The sequence below is a fragment of the Lacerta agilis genome, chromosome 9 (assembly GCF_009819535.1).
Source record: "Lacerta agilis isolate rLacAgi1 chromosome 9, rLacAgi1.pri, whole genome shotgun sequence".
Classification (NCBI taxonomy): Eukaryota; Metazoa; Chordata; class Lepidosauria; order Squamata; family Lacertidae; genus Lacerta; species Lacerta agilis.
The window spans coordinates 58,270,411-58,297,585 of record NC_046320.1 but is presented as its reverse complement, the minus strand read 5'-3'; the positions used below and the strand labels follow the sequence as shown (position 1 = coordinate 58,297,585).

Genomic DNA, 27,175 nt, shown 5'->3' with positions numbered 1-27,175 from the left:
AGGGCAGTGGTACAGGGAAAGGGTTAAAGGCCTCCTCCTGCAGCACCACGTAACTGATCAAGTACAATCTGATTGCATCTGTTTTGACCATCACTCAAATTGAACTCTTGTTTTTCTACTGCTGCAATAGTTAATATACATACATTTGAGCTGATTGTTTTCAGAGAGTCTTGAAAGCAGAGGAGAGGCTTGGTTTCTGGCTGATATATGTATTTTTTAATGAAAGAAGAGCACAGCTTTGTTTGAAATCTGATAGTGGAACATTTCATTATGGGAAACTACCAGCGTAAATATTACTTGCGTTCAGTTCCAGCAGCATGTTGTTGACCTTTCTTGCTGAGTCGGTCAACTCTGCTGTGCTGCAGTTTCAGGGCTCCCCCCGCCCCCCGCCTTCAAACCATTCCATGACAGTGGTCTGCAACGCATTTTTAATGAAGATTATTTGTCTTTGTGTATGTTGGAGGTAATATAATCAGTGTAATTGGGAAGTAAGGAAATCTACCCTCCGCGTTCTGGTTTCTCCTCAGGGTTTTTTTTTGTAGCTTGCTGTTCCTGTAAAACAGATTGTAATTCAACCTTCTGTATACAGATTATTTCAACTGGCAGGCAAAAAAAAGAAAAGAAAAACCTGTCATTATAAGCGGAGACCCGTAAGACAACCATATTGTAGCACAGTAATTGGAAATGTTCAGCCCTGCTCAGAGTCTGAACTACTGGAGCAGAGAGAATGAAATTGTACTATGAAGGTGGCTAAGTGACCTGCAAGTGTCCAGCCCAGAGGTAGCGTTTAATCAAAACTTCTCGTTCTACCTTTCACCTCTATTCCTTGGCCTTCCTACAGACATGGATGCAAAGGGGGATCTTCCTGTGGGATCTTCCTACAGGCATGGCAGAGAGATCAGATGACAGACAACACTATGTCTAGAACCTGCAGTTTCCTGAGCCCTATCCAGATATTACGCACCTGAAGGAGAGATCCAAGTACAAAGGAGCTGTGGGACCCTGCTTTTAGCTCCCATTTTCGTACAGTTCGCTCTGGCTTAGCTCACGCTCAGGTCAAACATCTGTAGCAGAGAGCTTGCTGCATAGAATGTTGATATGTTATATGACCCCAACCCCCTTTTCTATGGTATTATGTATTTATGTGCCCCCCATATACTATAAGTTGCTTGGAGACCTTTTGGATGACAAGCAACTAGTAAGTTTAATGAAATAAATAGGCGAAACTTATTTTTAGACAAGACAGAGAGACAGGCTCTGGAATACGGATTCAGCCTGTTTTAGGACTGGGTTGTCTTTCACATGAAATGGCAGATTCACAACTTGGGTGTGTTTCTGGATTCATCTTTATATTTGCATGGCCGGCAGTCTGTTTGCTCAGCTCAGGCTGGTGTTCCAGCTACGATCATTTTTAGGGAAGAGGGACAGTTCACCCCCACCTCCAAGGAGTCTGGTGATACCTCCCTCTTGGTGGTGGATAGTAATGGCACTTTTAGTATGTATACACTAATAACATTTCAGGAACTTTATGTTCAACAGGAATCAGAATTGTTCAATTAGTACCTTTTATAGGATCAGCTATGAAGATATCATTTTCAGATTGCCAGGAACTCTACTTCAACCCACATAATCAATGCAGCTACTACACATTTTCTTTTTCTTAGACAGAATGTGGTTTTTTTTTTGCTGCACATAGATACTTGTCAAAGGTAGAGTGAAGCATTAGCTACTGCTAGATAGAACAAAGAAGATTGGGTTAATAAAAGTTCTCAGAAAAGTGATTTTGATGTATTGTACATGCATTCCACACAGCTAATTGTGTGGAAGTAACAAATGTCAAGTAATGCAATGAACTGAAACTCCTTCATTATGGCATAATTGTGTATACATGAAAATTAAAACGTTATAAAATACTTCTTTATTTCAAGCAGTTGGTTGAATAATCTTATTTGGTTTGGGTTGGCCAATTGTCATTCAATGTGAATTAATTATAACCTTTTTGAATCATTTCAAATCTGTAGCCACGTCTATCTTCACCAGACATCATCTGATATATTCAGGCATAGATGCAAGGCTCCTTGTTTGGGTTATTTCAGCTGGAAAATAATGTGTAATTCATTAGGATTTTATTTATTTATTGGTGTGACTGATTTTAAGTAAAATACAAAAAAAAGTACATATGAGATCCACTGATAATGGAGGCTAAAGAGGGGTATGTGAGTGTGCATAGAAAGCAGCCTACTGTACAACAGTTAAATTTACATTCATTGTTCCAGTCATATTTGCCTCTTGCCCCACCCACCACTAGAATGTAGTCCCAGATGGGAACGTAGCGCTCAAGGTGAAAGGTTTCCTACCTGAGTAGTAGCTTAGGAGATACTGCTGCATTTTACATGGTTGGATTGTGATCTTCAGTTTGAGGAACATTGAAAATCATGACCCAGAAGCTTGCATGGCTTTATATATACTTTTCAGTGTAATTAGCATATTTTGCATACAATTTGCATCGGTGTGGAAGATATTGGTTCAGCTGTTAGGGAAACTGCCGTTTTTATGCCGCCTGCTAATTTGCATGATTTTCTATTAAGAAAACGTTGTTGAAAAAGTTTGCATAATGTTAGCATGAGCGTAGCAGGACTTAGCTGTTGGATTAACTTGCTTTTCTTTTGTGATGCCATTTGTGCAATTTCCAGAGTGAGATTAAAAGTGGCAGTTTTCAGGATGTTTTGGAGATGATCATCTGTCATATGAGATCTCATTTTACACTTGTTAAGCTTCTGCAATGAAAATATTTGCTGACAAATGTGCACACGTCCACAAAGAAGCATATGTTGCTGAAAGTGTGCTTATTTGAATGTGGCTGAAGGCCAGTAGGATAGAATTGCAGGAGTGGACCAAGCAGTGAACTGTCAGATGGAATGCAACATCATAACTTCCTATGAGAACTTTGCCATTGATTTCAGTGATATGTGTATTGTACCTCCAATGCTTGCTATATGAGTTGATTGGCTTTCCAGCTTCATTTTCAACTTAAAACAGGGGCAGAAAACCTCTGGCCTGGGCACAGATTTGGCCATCTACACCTCTCAGTCTGGTCCTTAGGACTCCCTAGTATCTTCTTCCCAGGCCACAATGCTGACTGCTCCTTGAATTATGATAATGCCAATTTACAGGGGTGTGTGGGTGCCTGTAAAAACTTACCTATTGCACAAAGGTAAAAGACACACACATACACACACATTCATTGTTCTGCCCAGTTTTGCCTCAAGTCACCCCCACAACTGGCAGGAAACCTCCAAAAGGTTGCCCAAAAGTATATGGCGACCCTCAGGCTGAAAAGGGTTGCCCTCTTCGATTTGAAATGTTTACCTGTTGTCCTTGTGTATTTCTGTTCCCAGACTGGATTTCACCCCCCACAATTTAATTAATTAATTATATATTGTAGATTATAAAAATAGAAAAATTGGAAGGCCACTATTGTTGTAGCGTGGGGATAGTGATTCAGCAAGTGATTTCAGCTCTCTGACATAGCAGGCAGGAGACAGCTTCTTCATGTAACACTCTTTATTCAGGCAAACAAGACTGGGGAACTGAGGAGATGGAAGCTACATTTATAGAGACAGAAGACTGGCTAGAAAGGATACATTTTGGAGGGAACAATCTCAAGCAATCACAAAGCTGCCTTTAGGTGGGAACCAAAAAGACTGAGGATCCAAATGCAGCAACTTGAATGAACCAATAGTAGCTGTTCCTTCTGGAACAGGAAGGCAGTTACTTTCCCCTAATGTGAATACAGACAATAGTAATACAGACATGATAACCCTTGAATCAATACACAACAACTATAATCAGTTATATATTTTTTCTGGCACATTGGACAATGATCTCGAACCCATTTTCTGTCTGGATTCTATTTCATTTGCTTTTTGTTTTGTACACACACACAAAAATGTTCAAAGTAGCTGGTATTTTAGAATAGACCATTGTATATAAAACACACCTAAGTATTCACATTCCTATGTGCTGTTTTGGGTAAAGATCTTTCTGGAAAATAGGTATATAGATTTCAAATAACAATAAGAAGAAGAAACGGAACCTCAATGGGCAATTCTTTAAACATTAAAACTTAAATCAACAAGGTTTAAAAGCAACCAAAAAGATCAAATCAGAATAAAGTAGGTACAATGAAAATTAAGCACAAGCTCTTAGCTGAGTGACTATACCTGGGGCTACCAGGATGTGAAGAGCTTCTGTCCCTCCTAATGATGTTGTAATATAAACAAACAAACAAAAAACAAAATCATGGCTACCTCCATGTGACATTTGTAGCCACAAATTGAACTGGGGTGTATGAATCTGTCTGTTTCAGATCCCTAGCTTTCTAATGCTTTCCAATATTAAATTCAGGTCTCCACATTTCTGCAAAAAGCTGTGTTGTTGTTCAGATCTGCATTAGAAATTATCTGCATTTTGACCAATATGCACATTTTTGCAAGAAATTCCTCCTAACATTTGGATATTTTTTTTTTCATTTTGCCTGGTTGCAGAACAGTATTGCAAAATTCAAAGAAGTGTGAATTTAAAAGGATGCCTGTTTTTAAGTTCACATAGTGGTTTGAGAAGTGCAAAGAAGGAAATTTCTCATTTTAAGTGCAAGCAAAATTTTGTTTCTCTGCCATTCTTATGTGGCAGGCAGGCTTTGTAGCTACTTGGCTACAAACCTGTTGAATTGCTTGCTTGCTTGCTTGTTTATGCAGCTCTCAAACCTCATCATAATATAACTTGGAAAATCTGAAAACTAACTACATTCCGATTCACACATTCATTCAAAGATATGGGTCAGGGTTGTTCAATTCAAAATGCAGGTCAATTAAAATATTCAAGCATCTTTGCCTAGTACAGAGCTATAGGTAGCTATAACTCATTCCATTTGTATGCATTTTTTTCAAGGAAAAAGAAATGTTTTAAATGACATTAACAAAATATGAGTGTTAGTGAGTAGACACTTTGAAATCAATTGAGCTAAATACCGTATTTTTCTGTGTATAAGACTAGGGTTTTCCCCCCTAAAAATAATGTCAAAAATTAGGGGGCATCTTATACACGAGGCCATCTCCCCCGTTTTCTTAAATCTGAGTCTCCAAAAATAGGGGGTGTCTTATACATGGGGTGTCTTATAGATGGAAAAAAAATACGGTAACTTAACCCAGTCAATTTCAAAGGGTTTGCTCTTAGCTGAATATCTTCCTGTGAGTTTAATGATAGAGGTTGTTTACCTCTTCCTAAACCACTAAAAAAAAGTTTGGTATATTTGTATTGAATCTCTATGAAACTGTTTGTAAATTTTATTAAGTAATTAAGTACTTTTTACCTTCCTGAGGCATCCTTATCTTTAGTTACCAAGACCATATGTTTTTTGCTTTCGGGGGGGGGGGGATGAAATCTATAATCTGAACTGTTGAAATTTAATAAGCATCCTAATAAGGGTGATAAGAAAATCAATGTTTTCTGTATAATCTTCTTCAGAAGAGCGGAGATAGGTCCCTTTAAATATCTTTATATTTTTCAAAGGATATATTTTTCAATTGCTAAAATGCAGTTCTGAAAGAAATCCTAAAGTTGTGATTGAATTATTCAGATTTTGAACCAAAATACACAAACTTGCTTCATTACTGAAGTGCTCGATGGCTGAATACTTTACTGTATTGCTTCTGCTGCAGATAGCAAGTAGGCAGTTGATGTATGTAGGATGTGCACAAGCCCCATGATTTCATAGACTCATAGAATTGCAGAGTTTGAAGGGATCCTGAGGGTCATCCAGTCCAATGCCCTGTAATGCAGGAATCTCAACATGTCCATGGCCCTCAAGAAACATAGAGAATATTATATAGGAAAACATAGAGTTGTATGGGAAAATAAACAGAGCTTTTGGGGAGGAACTGGTCTGACTCTGGGGTTAGGGTTGTTGACACCACACTTCAAGTTGGGGGAAGGCTGCAATCCACAACATACAGCTATGCACATCTGGAAGGCATCCAGTTGGGGTAGGGGTAGGCTGGTTTATCATTAGAATTGTAAAACTGTGTGGGTCCAAGAGATGGGTGGGTTGTTAATAATAATAATAATAATAATAATAATAATAATAATAATAATAGTTGATGTTGTTTAAATAGATACAAAATGATTCAATACAAAATTCAAGACTGTTTCCCAGTACTCTTCCCTGATTTGTATAGTTAAAGCTATGAAATATCTTTGCAATTTGAACAAGTGATGTTAGTGGGAAATTTGCCCTTAAGCATTTGTTTCTGTTGGTTTGTTGAACCATTTTTTTCCCCTTCACCACATGCACAGTCAAAATAAAATATCTGTCTCCATTGACCAATCAAGTGGGGAACAGATCAAAAATATCTCCAGGGCAAAGTCTTTATTTACTTGGCTCATTAATAGGAAAAGATTTCACAAATTGGGGGGGGGGGGTTGTCAGAAAAAGGTAATTTATAATGCGGATAATTTTTTATAGGTTATTTTGTATCAACAACTACTTGACTATGAGCAGTGTTATTTATGTGATTATTTATTGTTGCTGGTATTTTTCTCAGCTACTAGAGAACTTATTTCTTACTTGATTCTTATGTAGCTCAAGGCCACTGATCTATGAAACTGGCAGTTCATTAGCCAGACAGGAAGTGATGTGTTTCAAGAAATTCTTAGGTGATCTCTCAAGACTCAGGCTGTGTTTATGCCTATTCCCCTTCAACATTAGTTTCTGATTTGTTCCTGATGTCAGAGATTATACTGCTCCTCTTCCATCACAATAAACTTCTCTTTTTCCTTTGGATTTTGTTGATGCAAGCAAAGTAAGACGTTAAATCCTGGTACAGGCTACATCCTTCAAAGGAATAACATTTCCATCTGCCAACTGGAGTGTCATTGAACTGTTCATCAGAACTCCTTAGAAAGGTGATACAAATCTGTGAAAAGGATTAGATCCATACACTCCTGAATACATCAATCTCTCTACATGCACTCACTTCTCTCCTTTAATCTACTACAAGCAACCTAGTTATTCTGAAATAGCACACAGCAGGCTGTATCTCAGTGTTTCTCCCAGTCTGAGAAAAGCTTGGACAGGGCATTAGAAGCTACACGTCACAATTTCAGCGGTCGCAACTCCCTCCTAGAGGGCATTCTTAAGGAGATTGTCACAGGTAGTGGTGCCTTTTTACTGCTGGGTGTAATAGTAGGAAAGAGGCTGCATGTTTGAATGTTTTCCAGGTTGGCCACCTGACCCAACACTCAAAAGGACTGACTCTCTAAGACTAAGTTATTTACAGCTCAGTCAGTAGAGCATGAGATTCAATCTCAGAGTCATGGGTTCAAGCCCCATGTGGGGTGAAAGATTCCTGCATTTCAGGAGGTTGGGCTAGATGATCCTTGTGGTCCCTTCCAACTCTTCTATAATTGTATTGATTGATTGATTGATTGATTGATTGGATTTATATACAACCATTTCATGCAAATCTCTTTCTTCTTTAGTCCCATGTTCAGGATAATTTGAAGAGAGACTGGTTCCAGGGAAGTTCTACTAATGGTACTAATTCATTACTTTGCCACACCTCAGTGTATTTTATTTTTGGTTAACATTACATTGAAACATTTTTTTAAAAAAATAAAATAAAACAACAACACTGCCTTTCAACCTGATCCTTCACATGTTTATTGGGAAATAAGTCTGCCTTAGGCCTACTTCACCTAAGTAAATGGAGTCAAGAAACAGTTTATTGGGATCACATGAACAGTATGTGAGGAAAAAGCATTTACAGGAGTCTAGCATATTGGAGAGAAAGCTAGGATACAGATTGTCCCCCTTGTCACCTTGCTTGCTTTGTGAATGTCTGGAGGGAATCGTGCAGTCTTCCATATGTAGTCTGAAGTAGTACATCCCAGAAACAGTTTTACACCCTCATCTGCTGCATGTGTGAAATAGAGTGAATTTGCTGTATATTTTATCCTTAGAACCCCTCTAGGTTAGAATCATAGAATTGTAGAGTTGGAAGGGGTCCTGAGGGTCATCTAGTCCAATCCTAATGTGCAGTCCCCCATCCAATTTGAAACCATACCAGACCCTGCTTAGGTTTGCTTAGCTTTGCAAATGCGGTAGCAATGTAGGTCCTTCTCACATTGTCAGAGTAATATGGAAGGCCTGGACAATGTGGGAGGACCCACAGAACCAGAGACCCTCCAGGTTATGAGTGGGACAAAGCTGGCATTAGAGAACCCAAAATTGAGACTTCTCCCCCATGGACCAAGACTTCTTACTGTGGTTGTGGGGGGAAGGCGCCAAACTGTTCTGGTTCCTCCTTCAACATCTTCATTATTGTTTACCTAGGAGCAAGGGATAATGTTGATGTGGAGAAGAGAGGTAGTGTATATTTCTCCTCCTTTGCCCCAGCAAAGGATCTTAAGCAATAAGCATAACGTAAGAGGGGGATTTTGGTTATAATTAAAACTCTGTGGCTGTGGCTCATTGGTAGGAAACATGGAAAGATCCCAGGTGACATTTCCAGTTAGAGCTGACAGGGCAGTCAGTGATGCCCTCCAGATGTTGTAGACTATAAAATCCCTTCAGCCCCAGCCAGCACACCAAGTGTTCAAAGAGTTGGATTCCATAACGTCTGGAGGGCACCACACTGGCTACCCCTGTCCTAGGGGTCAGCGCAGACCAGGCTAGAGAGACTGGTGGTGTGACATGTTATAAGGGAACTTCCTATCTTCTTTGGGAAATTGTTTTCTTGATTGAGGAAGCTCAGCTACAATTATTGCTCGGAAGGCCCTTTGGTACACCCAGAGAAAAAAACAACAGGTGGAAACGTGATATTGTTCCTTCCCTGATCATGCTGTGTAGGCGTTGAGCAACTCCAAGGTTTGCTAAAGTAAGACATGGTCTGTCAGGTTTATTGAACAGAAGTTAAAGCGTGTGGAGCATGTGAGAAATTAATAGATGTAGAGCTAACAACAAAATAACTCTTTGCCTATCAGCAAAAAAACCAAAAACAAAAACTATGCTTTATGTGCAGCATTATCTAAACTCTCAGCATGGAAAAAATAAATAGATTGTTTTCTCAGCATGGAAGAAATTATATTAATGTCCATTTTGTTTTCTTCCACAGAAACCCAGGTTTCTTTTGGTGGTGGTTGTTTTAAAGAATCCCTTGCATTCTTTGGAGTCAAGCAACACTAAATAAAGTTGGCAAGCTACAGGGGGTTGTTGTCACTAATGGTCTTTTATGAAAAAGCTGTGCTAACTTCCACATCCATTTTGATCTTTCCTTCTGATGCATGTCTGGCTCTCGGAGAAAAGACTGATTATATCATAAAACCATGTTGTTCTTAAATGTATTTGTGCTAGCACTGGAGAAGGGTAGTGGTATAGCTAATAGTGCCACAATCATAAGTCAACTAAGAATCTAACCCCACTGGGTTCAGTGGGTCTTACTTCAAGGAAAGTAGGCATAGGATTTCAGCCTGAGCTGCAATGCATTAATGGGCTTTTGTGCCACATTAGCATTTACCATTTCCACATTTTCCGTATCATGCCCATTCTAGGTTTTGAGAGACCCTTGGGTAAGATATTTTCGGTGGAAACTGAGTAACCCCACCTTTTACTTGCTGCTTTTGACACATTTACTTGCCTCTCCAATTGGTGCCACCTCCCAGAGAGGACAAGGCCTGTTGAGGTTCGCTTACTCTCTCCTTGCTCTGTGCACTACTGACTGAGGCAGCAACAAGAGGAGGAGGAGAAGTCTCCAGGGATGGCTAGCAGCAGAGGCGGTTTGGGGGCCGTGCAGCTGCTTCCACCACATGTGGCACCGACATTAGAGGGGGCTGCAGGGCATTGCAATTATAATGTAGTGAATTGACCAGAATGGAAAACAAATGGTGGGGGGGCACCAAATTTTGGCCCCGCAGAGGGTGCCGCTTAAATTTTAAAGACCACATTAAATTTTAAAGACCATATTGCAGTATGGCCGTTGGCAGACGCCCAATGATGCGGACCCCTGATGTCATCCCTGTTCCTGTGTTTACTCCTTCTCCAGGGATGGAGGCTTTGATCCAGATCCCTGAGATGAGGTGAGTTATTTGTTGTTAAGCAGCAGAACTGGGCTATGGTAGGAATGGGTGGATTGGTCCATTTCAGTTTCTTTCCTTAACATGTCCCCCCCCCCCATTATTAAGTTTGGTGTTCCACATTTCCACATTAGTTTGCAATTTAAAAAAATGTCATGAAAACTAATCAACGTTTTGGAGGATTTCTTATTTGTGAATTTCAACCTTGCTTAATACACACATTTTTTATAAGCAACTTTCTGTGGTGCCTTCCTCACTGTGAAATGACCTGCTTGACCAGTTCTATAGGGACAAAAGTTTTATACTGTGAGATTGCTGCTGCAGCAACATTATTACTATTTATTATCATTATTTTTTGTGGGTCTTTACAACTCCGCCCTGCTATTAGATTGTTTTAATTTCATTGCCTTGCTGTTATGTACTGAGTTGAATAGGATCCAAAATGCAGCAGTCTGATTGGTCCTAGAACAATAGGATTCAGAATGCAGCAGTCTGATTGGTCCGCAGGAGCCACCCAATCCAGCTCCAGGTGGAAGTGAATCCGCAACCCGATTGGCATACAGGAGTATCCCGGAATTAGCCAGTCATGTGGGGCCCATTGTGTAAATAGTGTATATAAAGCAAACGTTTTGGGGGAACTGCATTCTTCACTACTATGAGCTGAATAAAGAGCATGAAATTCACACTTGACTCTGAGTATATTTCACTTGCCATGAAAAGTATCTAGTGGAGTGGTTTTTTTGGGGGGGGGCGGCACCTAAGGGTTGCATAGTCTGATTGATAGGTGATTTTTGTGCCCCCCCCAGGGGGGGGGTGTCCCTGGGTATGCATCTGCAGCTATGAGCAGACTTAATTCTTAATGACAGGGATCAACCACAGACAGGGAACAAGCTCAGAAACCCTGCTTGCAGAGATGTCCTGAAATGAATCTTTTCATTTCTCTTTCTTTCTTCCATAGAAGCCATCTCCTATGGGTTGAGGCCCCTTCACCCCCCCCCATAAAATTATTGAAGGGGCAGGCCCCTGCAAAATTGATGGGCATTGCCATTCAAATGGTAAAAGGTAAAGGTAAAGGACCCCTGGACAGTTAAGTCCAGCCAAAGATGACTGTGGGGTTGCGGTGCTCATCTCACTTTCAGGCTGAGGGAGCCGGTATTTGTCCACAGACAGCTTTCAAGGTCATGTGGCCAGCATGACTAAACTGCTTCTGGCGCAATGGGACACTGTGATGAAGCCAGAGTGCACAGAAACGCCATTTACCTTCCTGCCGCAGCAGTACCTAGTTATCTTCTTGCACTGGTGTGCTTTCGAACTGCTAGGTTGGCAGGAGATGGGACTGAGCAATGGGAGTTCACCCCGTCATGGGGATTCAAACCACCAACCTTCCAATCAGCAAGCCCAAGAGGCTCAGTGGTTTAGACCACAGCACCACCCGCACCCCTCTCATTCAAATGGTATGCATGTTCCATGTCTTGTGATTGATTATGCCCTGCCCCCCCCCATTTTACTCAAGTTGGTTCCCCTGCTTTCTTCCATTCAAGTATATGGATGTAATTCACTCCTATTGGGAAAAGTTAAAAGTGCTACATCTGGGGAGACTTTTGCAGTGATTGAAAAACTTGCTCACCAACTCAGATACTGAAAAGAACCCTGCAGGGAGCTGCAATCCTCCCCAGAATCCTTGTAGTATACATATTTCCTCCTTCCCTTTATATATGCTCACTTCCTATCATAATGAAGGACATTTTGCTAGAAGTTGATCTATTTTGTATTTAAGCTTCATAGCTTTCAAAAATGATTGTGATATTGTATTAGTACTACCAAAGGAAAAATTGCCAGGCAGCAGCCTTTATCATATATTTATACATTTTCCCTCAACTGGTATCTTTTCCCGCTTCCATTGTGTTGACCTAACATGGGGAATACAATTTCACATAATTCTCAAAGTGATAGGCAGCCATTCCATCAATTACGCTTTATCCAAAGACAATACGATGAAAGAGATTGGAATTTTGGTTCAGTCCGCCATGTAATATGAATTTAAAATGTTTAGATTCTGCATCAGGTTCTAATAATGAAGTCAAATATGTGGTACTTACTTAAGAAAGAAATGGGAGCTCAGAATCCTGCAAATCTATTTTTAGATAAACACTGAAGCAGACACTTTTCCACAGCACACATTTTGCTATAAGTAATAGCCAGTAATGACTGAGGACCATTCACATGAAGCAGGATGAAGTTTTCTGAGCACTTAGTTCCACATTTGGGTACTGCTGCAACATACAGAACAAGTAATTCCCAAAGATATTATGTAGTTGTAGATCATAAACTTTTAGCTTAAATTAAACATCACAGCTGGCTGCTTTAATGTGATGCATTATAGCACAAATGTTTCAGCAGCTTGAATAAAATGAACCATGCCGCCCACCGCCAGTTCAAAAAGAAGAAAAAGAGCGAAGGTCAGTCTGCATGATGCCCAATGACTTGCATCATTTGCTTGCTTGTTTGTTTAGCAACATTGGTGTATCCCACTGAGGTCTGTTTACTGGAAAATAGAAAGTTGCAGTTCAACAGAGAATGTTCAGGTAGAGGTTTCACGTACCAAAACTATTCTTCCAGCTGGTTGTTGTTGTTGTTGTTGTTGTTTTACTTTATCAACCTAGAGAGCCAGTGTGGTGTAGTGGTTAAGAGTGGTAGACTCGTAATCTGGTGAACCGGGTTCGCATCTCCGCTCCTCCACATGCAGCTGCTGGGTGACCTTGGGCTAGTCACACTTCTCTGAAGTCTCTCAGCCCCACTCACCTCCCAGAGTGTTTGTTGTGGGGGAGGAAGGGAAAGGAGAATGTTAGCCTCTTTGAGACACCGTTGGATAGTGATAAAGCGGGATATCAAATCCAAACTCTTCTTCTATTGAACAGTCTTATGTAGAAATGACAAAAATGCCACAGCCAAAACTTTTTTTTGTAACTTTACATGCTCCATTTCTGACTGTTAATAGGCACTGTATCATTACAAAATGCAGAACAGCCCTTTGCATCTCTCTTCCTTTGCAAATTGAGCTTGCATTATAGGATAAACCATTTGATTCTCTGGGCCCGGGATGGACAGCCATTTTCAGTCCAAGGGCTCCTTTTCCTTTGGGGCAACGTTCTGAGGTCCACAAACCAATGGTGGGTAGAGCCAGAGGCAAATGTGGATAAAACAACCAATTTTACCTTTGGACAATAAGAACATAAGAAGGGCCTTCGAGATCAGGGGGCCATCTAGTGCAACATCCTGTTCTCGCTGTTGCCAGCCAGGTGGCTGCGGGAAACCCAAAAACAGGATTTGAGCATAATACCACTCTTCCCTCCAGTGGTGGGCAGCAGCGGAGGAGGAAGCCGTGGCGGCAAGTGACAGCAGAGAAGGCTAGATCTGCCACCTGAGGCAACTAATGGGTGGGTCGGCTCTGCTAGCGGGCCATGCCTGCACCAGGTTTTTCCAGGGATCTTTTGCGAACATCAGAGTGGGTCCCAGGAAGTGGTTTTTGTAGGTTGCTCCTAGACGTGACTCTCCAGATGATCTTCCAAACAACATTTGACAGAAGGATTTTGTGTACTGAAACTTATTTTCAATGTTAACTCCTTGAATCACCATAGATAGGATGTGGAGCTCTTCTCTTTGTGCCACCCAACACATCATGATAGTTTACCTTAGTTGGAGAATTTGTGCTCCTGATACTTACTACTCGATCAAAGGAGTGTCATTTCTTAGAATCAGACTTAACCTGCTGAATTAAATGAGAAGTACTGGAGATAGTCCCTGGACATGTAACTATCATGTAGGCAAATCAATTGTGGGCCGGAGTGGGGACTTTACGCCAATGTGACTCCTTTTCTATAGAAAAAACTGTAAGTCATAAAAGGGATAAATTGACAGGAGCCTCCACTTACAAATGTTCAGTGAAGCTACAGCTAAACTTAGAATTGTCCAGTAACATCTGTTAGCTTAATTGAAACAATTTCCCTGCCTCCAAATATGACAAATGGCTTAAGAGTTCAGTTCAGTATGAAAAAATAATAATTTGCTTTTGGGCCTCTGGAACTATATTGTAATGCAAATTGCATATCAATCCCCACAGATTGTTAAAACTGTAGGTGGCTTCAAAAATTGCAGCACTGAACTAGATTTTGGGGCTTGTGACAATTAAACCACAAAAGGAAGAATGATACATTTCTCCACAATTGAGAATGATGAGAAAAGGACACGTAGAATGCAATTCATCTGGGGAAACCTCAAATATAAATATCAATCATTATCACAGAGCTTTTTTTTTCTTCTTAGCCAATAAATTTTAATACAGGGGTAGAGCATTTGCAGAAATTTGTGGCTTTGAAACTGCTTATATATGTCAGTTGCTCATTTAAACAAGTCATCTGAACCGAGCAAGGGGCAGGGGAAATCAGAACCAGACATTAAACGTTATGCACTTAGTATCAACACATTGATTAATAATCATGCGGGAGCACTTTTGTCCTTAAACAATAAATGGAACAAAGGTATTTCTCATAGCTGACTCATTATGAAAGGCAAGAAAATTTAAAATATGTATACACTATGCCTACAGTGGTTCACACCATGTCAAAGGAACAATACATTTAACAATCCAAAAACCTATCATGAAGAATTACAAATAATTATTAGAATGTTGGTCTAGAACCTGGGAGATCAAGGTTCAAATCCTCATGGGGCTATGAGGTTAACTGGTGACCCAGTCACTGCTGCTTACGGGCATGTTGTGGAAAGTCAATGAGGAAGAGGAGAACCATGTATGCAATACACAAAGCTTTCGAAAAAATGCCATTGGGGTTTGTTTGTTTTAACAATATGTAAAACATACCATAGTTGCCCTAAAATATTTTTTTCATGGCTTGATGCCAAACCACAAGCATCCCTGCATGCTCCTTGACTTTGGATCAGACCCTTTAGGAGTTTCTGTAAGAAGCATTGGCTTGAATCCTTTATATGCAAATTGAATGTGAAATAGAGCAAAAGGTCCTTGGAATGAACATTTGATTGCTGGGGCCCCAGGGACACACAGCATCTGCCAGCGCTTTTTAAAAATGTGAAAATGTAAACAAAAATTGTGCATATGTTTAAAATCGGTTATTTTGTCCTTGCAACTTTCATGCTTACAGAAATGTTCTAATTAGAGGGGTTGGGGTGATCTCAAAGGGTTCATCACTTTGGTTCAAGAACTGGGCAAAGTTTAATTCAGGATCCATTTTAACTAAGCTTGTTTTCTCATCTGTATTATGCACAGCTGGACATAACACCGCTGTCTGTTCCTCCCCTCTTCTAAAACTGGGCATGTTAAGCCCGCCAAATGAGTTTCTGTATTTCAGCTCCCCAGATAGTTTTTGTTTTTTATCTTCTTCACTGCAAAAGTTTGTTCTTTACCAAACATAATTAAACCTCTCAGTGTAGAGCAAGAACCAAATCCTCTTATGCTGAAAGGGAATTGCACTTCCAGGATGCACACAAACATTTCGGACTTGGAGCTGAGCTGAAACAATATCCAGTGACTTTTTTTGCACATAGGCAAGAGCCCTTTTCCCTCATTGGAAGAGCCATTGTGGTGCCAGTCGCAGCCCCACCCAACAGTGACCAAAGTAAGGTGTGATGAAATAAACTCAAGCAGACAACAAGATGGGTTCAAAATGGCCACAGCTTTATTCATTACAGATGTAGGTGGATATTTGGCTCAGGCATTGGGTGTATATCCATTTTAGCCTCCTGCCGGAGAGCTGAAACTTTTCAGGGTTGTGCCAAGGATTATGTCCTCCACAAGATGCTGATCTACTGAGGTGGCCATCCTAAGGCCACTGCTGGAAGCTCTGTGGCCCATCTGTCCCCAAGTTTGGCTTCTGAACAGACAGAGACTTCCACCAAGACTCCTCTTAACGGTGTACCCTGACTATGCTGCTGGTTCTGGTCAGGGTAACACACCACATCAGCTAAAAGCTTGAAGACTAGGACTCAACCCAATGTGACGATTCACTATGGCGAAGGCAAAACCCCTAGGCTGGCCGATTTGGCTACAGGGAATTTCCATCCTAGCTCCGAATATGACAAACATTGGCAACCATAGCAAGGTCATGAAACGCAAGAGATTGAAACATGGTTAAACAGATGAAAACCTAAGGAATACACAATGTTAAAACAGCAGCCTGGAAAGGAGGTGTGTTTAAAATGCACAATAAATAATTCACCAGGAATGTAATAAACAGTTAATGTTAAAGGAGAGAGGGAGGGTTTGCTTTTCTGCTGACTGTGCTGCAGGAGTCACATGCAGCCGGCTTTTATGCATCACAATATGCAACCAATGCCTCGTCAGCCAGCAAGGCCCTGTCTACCAGGTGATTCTGATTCACCAATTTAAATTCCCCCCAGGCAGGCAGATTCGCTCTGCTGTCCAGCTGACCAGGGAAAATTCCCAAATGGCCAGCCAGACATCTGGGATGTGGCTGCCTGGGATGGTGGCCGAAAATAAGGGACCGCAATTGCTGCCCACCCGGGGAAGAGGTAAGCGGCCATTTTTATATGGTCATATCACATGTAGAATTAATATGTAGAGGGAGTAGCAGGATTGTGAATGCAAATTATGGGTAGAATTCTATGTCAGACATTCCATCTACACAAGAGTTTAACATTGCTCGATAAAACAGTCCCCTCGCTCATCCCTCAGTGTGCTGTTCTTGGGATTCTCCCAACCACGCCAAACCAATTTGGGGTGTGTTAGAGAGGGGGAGAATGACCTGTTTTGCACAGGGCTTCCGCTGATGGTGCTTGTTAGGTTACTCCAACCCACTGTCCCTACCCCTTAGCTTCATGTGTGCACATGGTCTATGCAATTACTGAATGCTCATAGGCTTTGTGCACTATTGGGGGACCTTGCTTTCTGAAGAGTCCCAGATCATGCATGCAGCTTCTACATGTGGGAGCCCCATATCCACAGAGCTTTTCAACAGATAGGGCTTAACTCTGTTTTTTATTAGTGGTGTTCTTTGTGTTTATGTGTGAGTCTTCTAATCAAATGATTTCTGCTTCTGGGCATGGGGCAGGGTATCCAAGCAAGCCATGAGACCGTGCATGATTGGAACAGACTGCCACTCATGCAAAAGAACCTCACTTTCCTCTCTTCCCTCCTCTAGTTTCCTGCACACCTTCAGCATCTTCTCTGGAATGTTGTCATACCTCTGGAGCAGATTTTGGGAGCATCCACTCACACATCATAATGTAATATTTTAGCATTAATACAGCCATGTTTTTAAACTGGCCTGGTAGCCATAGGAAGCCTTTGGTGTGGGTGAGACAGATGGTTCTTTCCCTGTTCTGCCAACCTGGTTGGTTTCCATGCTAGGTGCAGAGAAAAGAAGGTTTATTTCCCCACAACCATCACAGAAGTGTAGCAGGCCTGCAGAGGGAGACGGATCATTCCATTCTTCCTACACCCATCTGCTTTGTAGAAGGCATTCCCCCCCACTAGCCTGCCGAAAGGTCGTAAGTTGCATTAATAATACTTGCATTTAATATATTTGTTACTGAATCATAGGAAAATCACTAATGTTTGAGGGAGAGCACATGACTAAACTCAGCAGAATTTCTGTGTGTCCAGGGAACACTTATGCATTTTTTATGCATGTTCTGTCCATCCATCATTATAATTATCACGTTTTGGTGTCACTTGTACTTGTGGCCTTTCTGGTAGACTTTCATAGAAATCTGTCATTACTTTTGCATGAACAACACTCTTTGGTACCTTCAAGTTAATAATATGCTGGACATTCATAGGCATGAAACTCAGTGCCAATCTGCTTCTGATAATGAAAAAGATGCACCAGCCTTCACTATATATATTTTTTGCACATATTTCACAGCTAATGGTTGAATCCTATGGCCTGTGGTCCATTGTTAGTTAACTCGCAAGCAGTGCTGCTTGTTTCAACCAAGGCTACTCCAAAATAATGGGGTATGGATAGCCATCTGTGTTTCTGTCTTTTCCATTTTGCATTTGAGAATAAATATGCTGCCTCTATGATCTTAGCAAAGGATTTAAGTACAAAATCACATTTTGTTCAGGAACTCTTATATCTGATCCTACACTGAATCAATCCACTAGCAATAAGTGTTACCTCTTTCATTATTAGTTGTAAAAACCTAAGTGAATAATATCTTAATATACTAACTATATTTAGCCCAGGCAGAAAATGAAAGTGAACATGTAATTAACTACTATAATCTAATGCAAATAAAGAAGGAACAAAATTAAGATTGCCTGGATAACTTCAGGTTATATTTTAGCAGCATTGTGTCAGAATAATCTATTTCAATAAATGTTTATTATCATCATCATTACATATTTGTTAAGATGAAAATATGGGCACATGTTTTTATGTTAAATGAGAGAGATGCATCCAAAAGATCCAGTTGCTGGGATCTCAAGGACCATGACTCTCAACTAATTAAATAATGCTTAAGCTATTAATCACCTGCCTCTTAATTAATTAGTCAATTGATTAAATTTAAGCCATTTTGGAAATTGCTGCATCTTCAGTATAGGTATTTTTGGTATACTGAATGAATTGTTAAGTCCTCTCTATGCAATTTTCATCATGGGGTGGGGGAGAGTGGAGTTGTGCCTCCTTACAAGTTTTCTGCTGACCCCACCACACCTAGTCTCTCCATCTTGGGGGGGAACGTTAATAAAGGGGAACCTGCTGTCTGAATGTAGTCTCTTGCTGTGATTGAGAATCCTTTGGGATCAGCCATTCCCAATTATGGAGAGAAACTGTAGACCATGTGTGTATTGTAGGCTTCACTTTCCAGACATCCTTCCAACCTTATTCATGAATGACAGGTGCAATGCCCCTACCTGTGAGGGTGGGGCACAGCTCAGCTATTAGAGTTTTATGAAGGAGGACACCTAATAAGGACTTAAAAGGTAACAGGATGTTGGACCAGATAGGTCTTGGTTCTGATCCAGCAGGATTCTGTTCTAATAAGAAAGAGTAGGGAATAGATTGGGAAACAAGCCGAGTGCTTGAAAGGTGCTGTTAAGTGAGCTGAGGACTCTGCTTAGATAAGGGTACAAAGGATCATCTGGCTAGAGGAGTAATTGACTGTTTATGATAGGTTGCTGGCTGATTGTGTTTTAGACATGGCAATGTCTACTTTGGTATATTGCTGACTGGGGTTTAATGAACTGGTGTTGGGACAAACCACTGTTTCCCAAGATTAGATGCAACAGCAAAGTGCTGGGAATGGTAGCTTCATATCTCCCCACCTCATGTGTGAACGAGAGGGGTGGAATGTGCCAGCCCAAGCTCATGCCTCCTTGTTCATGCAACAATGAACCATACACTGATAGAAAGCTAGATCTGTCTTTTTTACACACAGGCCAATGTTTCCCTGTTGAATGTTGTTAAAATTAACAGCTTTTTGCTTGCCATACATTAAGTGTTCTCATGCCCTAGTGCTTAGAAAGCCAGAATGGATGGACGTAAATTTTAATGAAAACTTCCATTTTCTTTCGCTCTCCTTCATAATTGAGCTTACCGCGTCTTGATATCCTCCCGTCTCTGAGCTAGGTAGGCAGTAAAATATTGGAAGCACAGAACAGTGAGATTTAATTAATGTCAAGAGCCATCAATAAACATTAGTTGCAATTGGAATAAACTTAGTGTAATGATTTCTACAATCTAACTGACTAATGCACCTGCCACTAAAATCTATCTGGAAAGTGACTGGCATTGGCCTTGCTAACATTGCAGTCAGAGATTTGTACCAAATGCCCAAAAAGGCTTACGGACCCAGCACGCCGCTTTGGCTAATGTCATTACCAACATTACCTCTGCTAGTAATGCATTTATTTATGTAGCTGGGAACATTGATGTCCCACCTTTTTCATTGAGTTTACTAAGCAATGATGGCTTCAGTTACGATCTATCTTACTATCTTTAGACCTGGTGAACACCCCCCAGGGGAAAATTATTTGAAAAGTTTGGGGAGGAACTTAACATTATTGGTGCAGTTTTCTTTCACCCCTTTCAACCATATTTCTGCCATCTGTTATTGAGCAGCTAGCCTATGATTAAAAGGGATAATCTCTGACACCAGAAAATGATTGTTGTTGTTCAGTCGTTCAGTCGTGTCTGACTCTTCATGTCCCATGGACCAGAGCACGCCAGGCACGCCTATCCTTCACTGCCTCTCGCAGTTTGGCCAAACTCATGTTAGTAGCTTCGAGAACACTGTCCAACCATCTCTGGATCTACTTGTACTTGTCCTCCACTCTTCCCCAGTAGCATGTTGGACGCCTTCCGACCTGAGGGGCTCATCTTCCAGCATCATATCTTTTATATGCCTGTTGTCTTTGTCCATGGAGCTTTCTTGGCAGGGATACTGGAGTGGCTTGCCAGTTCCTACTCCAGGTGGATCACGTTTGGTCCAAACTCTCCACTATGACCTGTCCATCTTGACCTGTCCATAGCTTCCCTGAGTAATTCAAGCCCCTTCGCCACGACAAGGCAGTGATCCATGAAGGGGCAGAAAATGATACCCTACACCCAAATTTTATTACATTTTATTGTTGTTATTTGTTATTACATTTATATCCCACCTTTCCTCCTGTAGGGTATACATGGTTCTGCCCTCTTTCCCCCATATCACTCCCGTATGTATGTACGTATCTACCTTCTTGCTCATTTGTGTTTTGTTTTGTTTTGTTTTGTTTTGTTTTGTCATACCTTGATGGTTGTGACCTCTTCATCAAACACTTTATTATGATTTGAACTTCTTCGGTAAGCATCCAGGCAGAAAAGGGATTATAACTATATCTGTACTCTTGTGACATATGCATTGCATATGGTTTTTTGCCTCTTTTTAGCCTGCCCTTTCTAATCTAGCACTTTATTTCCACTATGATGACGTTTCATATTGCCTTTTTGAGTTCCAGTTATCCAACACAATTTATTAAAAATTGCATCTGCTTTCCATCTCTTCAGAGCTTTGATTCAGTAATTACAAACTCTGTAAGTCATATTCAGTATTAGGTCAACTCCTGGCATGCTCTCCCTTCCCTTCTCCCACACCTCTTCTACTAAATATCTGTCCTTCAATTACCTGGAGAAGTATAGCAATGACCATTCAATCATTCTGAAGTATGGTTATGTGAAGGTACAATCTTCTCATCGTCAACAAAACAAAACTCTGCTTTAATGTACTGTAATGCATAATGTTGATACCTAACCCAGAGCAGACCCATGGAAATCGACAGACTGAAGTAATTTGTGTCCATGGATTTCAGTTGGTGTACTCCGACTGTGACTTAATTAGTTATCGTCCAATAATATGTGCTATAGTTTCTATCAATGTGATCTGCTCAATATTCTGAATGAAACAATAGAGGAGAATTAAGAGCATCGTTTCAGATAAGCTCCTGTAACTAAAAGTGCAACTCATCAGGCAGATTAAAACTAATTTGTCTGACTGAAAATATTACCACAATTAATTGATCAGTAGTTCAATGTATTTACAAAAAAACAGTTGGATGTCTCTGTTAGAAACCACACCACATTCCCAAGGCCCATAAGTCAATGGTAAAGTGCATACTTTGTATGCAAAGTGTTCTAAGTTCAGACCCTGGAATCGCTAGATAGGGCTGGGGTAGGGTTTCCTGTCTGAAACCCTGGAGAGCTATTCTGAGTTCAGTGGGCCAACTATTACACAGTTAGGGAAAGCAGCACAGTCCCCAGGAGGATCTGATGCTATAGCTTTTTCCCATTTACTCTGTGCCCTACTCATATTTGGACTGGGCACATAAACAACAGGTATAGGAAGATCCTTATGTGTATAATGATTTAGAGGTGTAAGCAGCCCTTTAAATGCATCCTTGTTTTCTTATGTTCCTGGTGCATTTTGTTTCTTATTGCTTGATACACCTAAACTTAGAGAGTAATTTCAAAATAGATTCCTCATCAGAAATATGTGTGTGTGTGTGTCTGTGTGTGTGTATTTAGGAAATGTTGAATAAAATCATGTTCAGGTAGCAGCCATTACCCATGAATATAAATAGTAAAGGAAGTCTTTCATGTATAATGCATCATAGAGAACAGCTGCTGCTATTCATAATGCTCATAAGAGAGACAGGCAGTCCCATCCTATGGTCCTCTGATGTCAATAGCCACTCTGCCAAAGCTATACCAGCATTACTTGATATACATATATGTAATCCTGTGTTCTGCCAGGAGCAAAGGAGAAAGCAAATTAATACAAGCAGGCCCAAGGGTTACGACAGCAATAGGGCAACGCCAATGACTGCTCTTATATATAGCATGTCTGAGATCACACACTGTTGTGTTCCTATTGTACTTGTTCAGGGAACACTCCAGCTATCAAATGGCAATGGCAAGGAAGCCATGATAATGATTGGTCATCGAACCCCTTCTGTGTACTCTTCCTCTTACAATGTACATGTGTATTCCCAGGAAGAGCCCAAGGTACCTATCTTTAGACAGGGACAGAGAAGAGAGAATTACCGGTACCATCCCCAGTAGCCAGCCATTTCTGTAAACCCATTTGGAGGCCAACATGTAAGACTCGAAGGCCACAGACCCATCATGAGAAGGGTTCAAGGTTTGTTGAAATACCAAGGATTCAACAGAGATAATGTTCTCTACAGCAGGTGCTGGGAAATACTTCTGCCTGATACCTTGTAGCATCACTTCCAGTTATAATAGACCAGACATGGGGAACCTGTTCCTATCCAGATATTGTTGGATCTCAGCATCCTTCATGACTGGCCAACATGGTCAGTGGTCAGAGATGACAGATTCTCCCTCTCTTGGGGATTTTTAATGTTGGTACAGTGTGTTTGGTGTTTTCTGTCTTTCTGGCACATATACATGAACGTGAGTTTCTCTGTTGTTTGTGCTACAAACCACATTCGTGAAATCTGGTTATGGTGAACTGTAGTCTCATCATAAAAACTAAAAATATTCCTTCCAGTAGCACCTTAAGAGACCAACTAAGTTTGTTCTTGGTATGAGCTTTCGTGTGCATGCACACGTCTTCAGATACACTGAAACAGAAGTCACCAGACCCTTATATATAGTGAGAGGGTGGGGAGGGGTATGACTCAGAAGGGTGGTGGGAATGGGTGATAGGCTGATAGCTGTGGTAAACCTGTTGACGACTGTTAACGACTGCAATTGGTCTTACAGGAAAAAGCAAGGGGTGAGAAGGTTAAAAATAGCTTTGTCATGTATGAGATAAGAATCCAATGTCTCATCACTACCTACAGCCCATCTCTGTCCATGTGCTGTCATTATACTGTCCAACTAGTGTTGATGATTCGCCTTTTGGTTGTACTGGAGATGGGTAGACATAAGTGATTTGCCATCCTAGCCAACTCAAATATTTGCTGCAAGTAAATAGGATTAAACTATCATGCTTCCTTCTAAAGATGATTCTGGTGTGAGCCTCTAGCACAGAGCTTTCCAAACTGTGTGTCACAACACATTAGTGTGTCAGATGCAGTGTATAGGTGTGTCATGTGACCACTCCCTGCACTTCTCCCAGGGATGGATAGGGGTTACTTCAGGGGTCAGCAAACTTTTTCAGCAGGGGGCTGGTCCACTGTCCCTCAGACCTTTTGGGGGGGTCAGACTATTTTTTTTGGGGGGGGGATGAACAAATTCCTATGTCCCACAAATAACCCAGAAATGCATTTTAAATAAAAGCACACATTCTACTCATGTAAAAACACGCTGATTCCTGGACCGTCCGCGGGCTGGATTTAGAAGGCGATTGGGCCGGATCCGGCCCCTGGGCCTTAGTTTGCCTACCCATGCGTTAGTTCAACCTCCGGTTTGCTAGTAAAACTGAATTGCTGTGCTGTGAAACGATGCAGGTATAAAAAGTTTGTCACCAACATGAAAAGTTTGGAAAGCACACTCCTAAACATGTTGACTTGGATGCACATCTAACAAACACTGAACTGTAATTGCACAAGCTGCAAAATACAAACTTCTTGGCATTTAGAATACTGATTCCCAAAATCTGTGCCACAATAAAAGCTGAAGTGTGCCTTGAAAAATCAAGACACTTTGTAGATGCATCTGCCATTCGGTGCTTTGGAGAGCAGGAATGTTGCTATTTTAAGACAGGATTGAGGAACATTTTTTGAGTAAGGTGTGAAACTTTTGGTTTTAATGTATGCACCCACAAAACACATGCCTCAAGATGCTGGTTCATAGCATGTGCTCTAATTTGTGGGGGAGGGGGGACCTGTTTTAGTATGTTATGAATCTTAGCATTTTATTAGCAATTGATTGATACAGGGCCTGTTGTAGAAAATTATATTTGCAGGCCAAATTTCCACTTTTATGAAGTTCATTTACGCCAGGGAAATGTTTTATGACTTTGTTTAGAACCCATGATACTACTCAACATTTCAAATAACCAGCACATGCCCTGTAAACTTGTTGATTCAATTTTGTATTCGGTAGTTAATAATTTAACAATCCAAAGCTACAAAAGTGACAAGGCTTAATACATAAGAATAGGTTATTAAGTGTGTGTGTGTGTGTGTGTGTGTGTGTAACAAAAATAATAGCCTGTAGTTGAAAATTTCAGAGTAGTGCTAATCAACCAATTATCTGATATTAGATATGAAGGTGCTCCCTGTTCTTGGTGAACAAATCTGCTTCCCTTATTGTGGCCTCAAGATTTACAGCAGCCACACAGTCCTTCCTCCTCCTGTGGACAGAGCTGTAAACCCAGCACTCTTCATGGTTCACCAAGAGCAGAGAGGTTGTGGGGCCTGGGTAGAGTTCTGAGGGCCACATAGGAGAGGCATGGAGGGCCTCAGACCTGAGGTTCCCCATCCCTGGTGTAGAACTACTTTCTTCTGTCTTTCCCTAATTTCCTGCCATTCAGTATCCTTTGGATGACAGAAGCTGAGGGTTGATCGAAGGAAAGGAATCTGCTGAACTGGATTTGGAACAAGCAGAAAAGATAGCTCTGAAAACAGGAGTCATGAATGTGTTCTGTTGGTCTGACAAGAACTGGAAGATGTTCTGGAAGCATTTATCGGTAATGCTGACTAAGCGGAAGTCAGTAAGGAAAGCAGGAGTTTAGGGTAAAACAGAGCTCAGGGTAGCAAGGGCAACTCAGAGTAATCTGCGTTTTCCATTTATTTATTTTTTTAATGCATCAAAATATGCTTGAATTGTATATTTTTGAGAGAAAATGTGTTCGCAAATGTGTATTTTGAAAGAATGTACAGTGGTGCCCCGCTAGACGAAAATAATTCGTTCTGCGAGTTTTTTCGTCTAGTGAAGCGGCAATGTAAACAACGGTTTTCGCTAGACGAAAAAAGAAATCAGAAAAAAATTCGTCTTGCGAGGCAGCCCCATAGACTTTTTCGTCTTGCGGGGCAGCCTTCCGCTAGACGAATGCCTTCATCTAGCGAGTTTTTCGTCTAGCGAGGCATTCGTCTAGCGGGGCACCACTGTACTAAAAAGAGAGAGTTTGCATTCAAATTCGTCTCCACCCCCATCATTCTGCCTGGACACTGAGATCCAGTGCCGAGGGCCTTCTGGCGGTTCCCTCACTGCAAGAAGCCAACTTACAGGGAACCAGGCAGAGGGCCTTCTCGGTAGTGGCACCCGCCCTGTGGAACGCCCTCCCACCAGATGTCAAAGAAAAAAACAACTATCAGACCTTTAGAAGACATCTGAACGCAGCCCTGTTTAGGGAGTCTTTTAATGTTTAACAGATTATTGCATTTTAATGTTCTGTTGGAAGCCGCCCAGAGTGGCTGGGGAAACCCAGCCAGATGGGCGGTGTATAAATAATACAATTATTATTATTATTAAATTTGACATTAGCAGACTAGCATAGAGACAGGATAGGAAAGATTTATTTATGAGCAAACTCATACAAAAGTGACAGAAACAGGCTGATTCATTTGCCCTTAGATGAGATGTCAATGGAACTGAGGTTGATTAGAGTCTGAAATGGATAATGCATTTCCTAATCAAATAAGCTGAGAAAAATGAACTAAAGGGGTTAGATAAAGGGGGAGAAATAAAACCTAGGGATAATAATAATAATGTGCTTTCCCCCTTATGTACCATGGAAACATATATTTCTCCTGCAGTTTTCATCTCTGCAATTTTGTTGTGTTTTTGTATTCCCTTGTCTGAACAAATGGAAACCAAGAGTCCATACATCTTCGCATTATGTAACAGATGGTTTAGTGTGTAAAATTCTTGTAACTTCTCCAGAGAGTAAGATTGCAGATTTTTATTTTTGTTTTTTAAAAATGTTTTAAAGTCTTAAATCAGTTTACTGTGAAATAGTCCTTTGCATGCCAATGGTGGTCTCCCTTTAACACTGCATCTAATATATGATCTCAGCAGCTGACTAATAAACGGACCAGCACAATAGCATCAGGGGAACAAATTTTACCTTGAGAATAGTTCTATAATAACTCCTGTTTCCCAGCAACTGTTACTGTTTGATATTTGGACCTCTTGTTTTTGGGTGTTGGTAGCTGAAGAACCAAGGAGGAAAAATATGACTAACCTGGAGTGTTTTGTCTTGTCTTGTCTTGTTTTGTTTCACAGGAAAAAGCCCAATATTTACAGAGGACTCTTGCCTCTCAAGTAGATAAATCCACACAGACCGAACTTGTAGGCCACGATGTAAGTAGCTGTTTTAAACAGTTTTTCTTTTATCTTCTGTATTGATATTTAAATCTCTACCAGCCTATTTTCCTTTGCTACTGCTGTGTCTGCGTATTGATGTAAAAGTGCAACACCATTCATCTTTCGCTCTTAAATGATTCTCAAATGCCTTCTGCAACAGAAAAAAAGAAGATAATTACAGCTACCTGCCAGCATACCAATGTCCTATTAATTGCTTGTTTTACCAACAATTCCCTTATACTCTCTAGAATTTGTGCAGGAATGTTCATGGAGAATATGTATTAGTGGAA

The 27,175-nt window shown here is 40.8% G+C and overlaps 1 protein-coding gene across 2 annotated transcripts in view; it reads left to right on the top strand.

Moving 5' to 3' along the window:
- Positions 1-27,175, top strand: part of CCSER1 (coiled-coil serine rich protein 1) — a 690,560-nt gene that overhangs the window by 381,474 nt on the left and 281,911 nt on the right. For both annotated transcript variants that reach the window (XM_033160591.1, XM_033160592.1), the window contains exon 9: positions 26,805-26,882. In XM_033160591.1, coding sequence (XP_033016482.1) covers positions 26,805-26,882 — 78 coding nt within the window. The remainder of the gene's footprint in view (positions 1-26,804; positions 26,883-27,175) is intronic.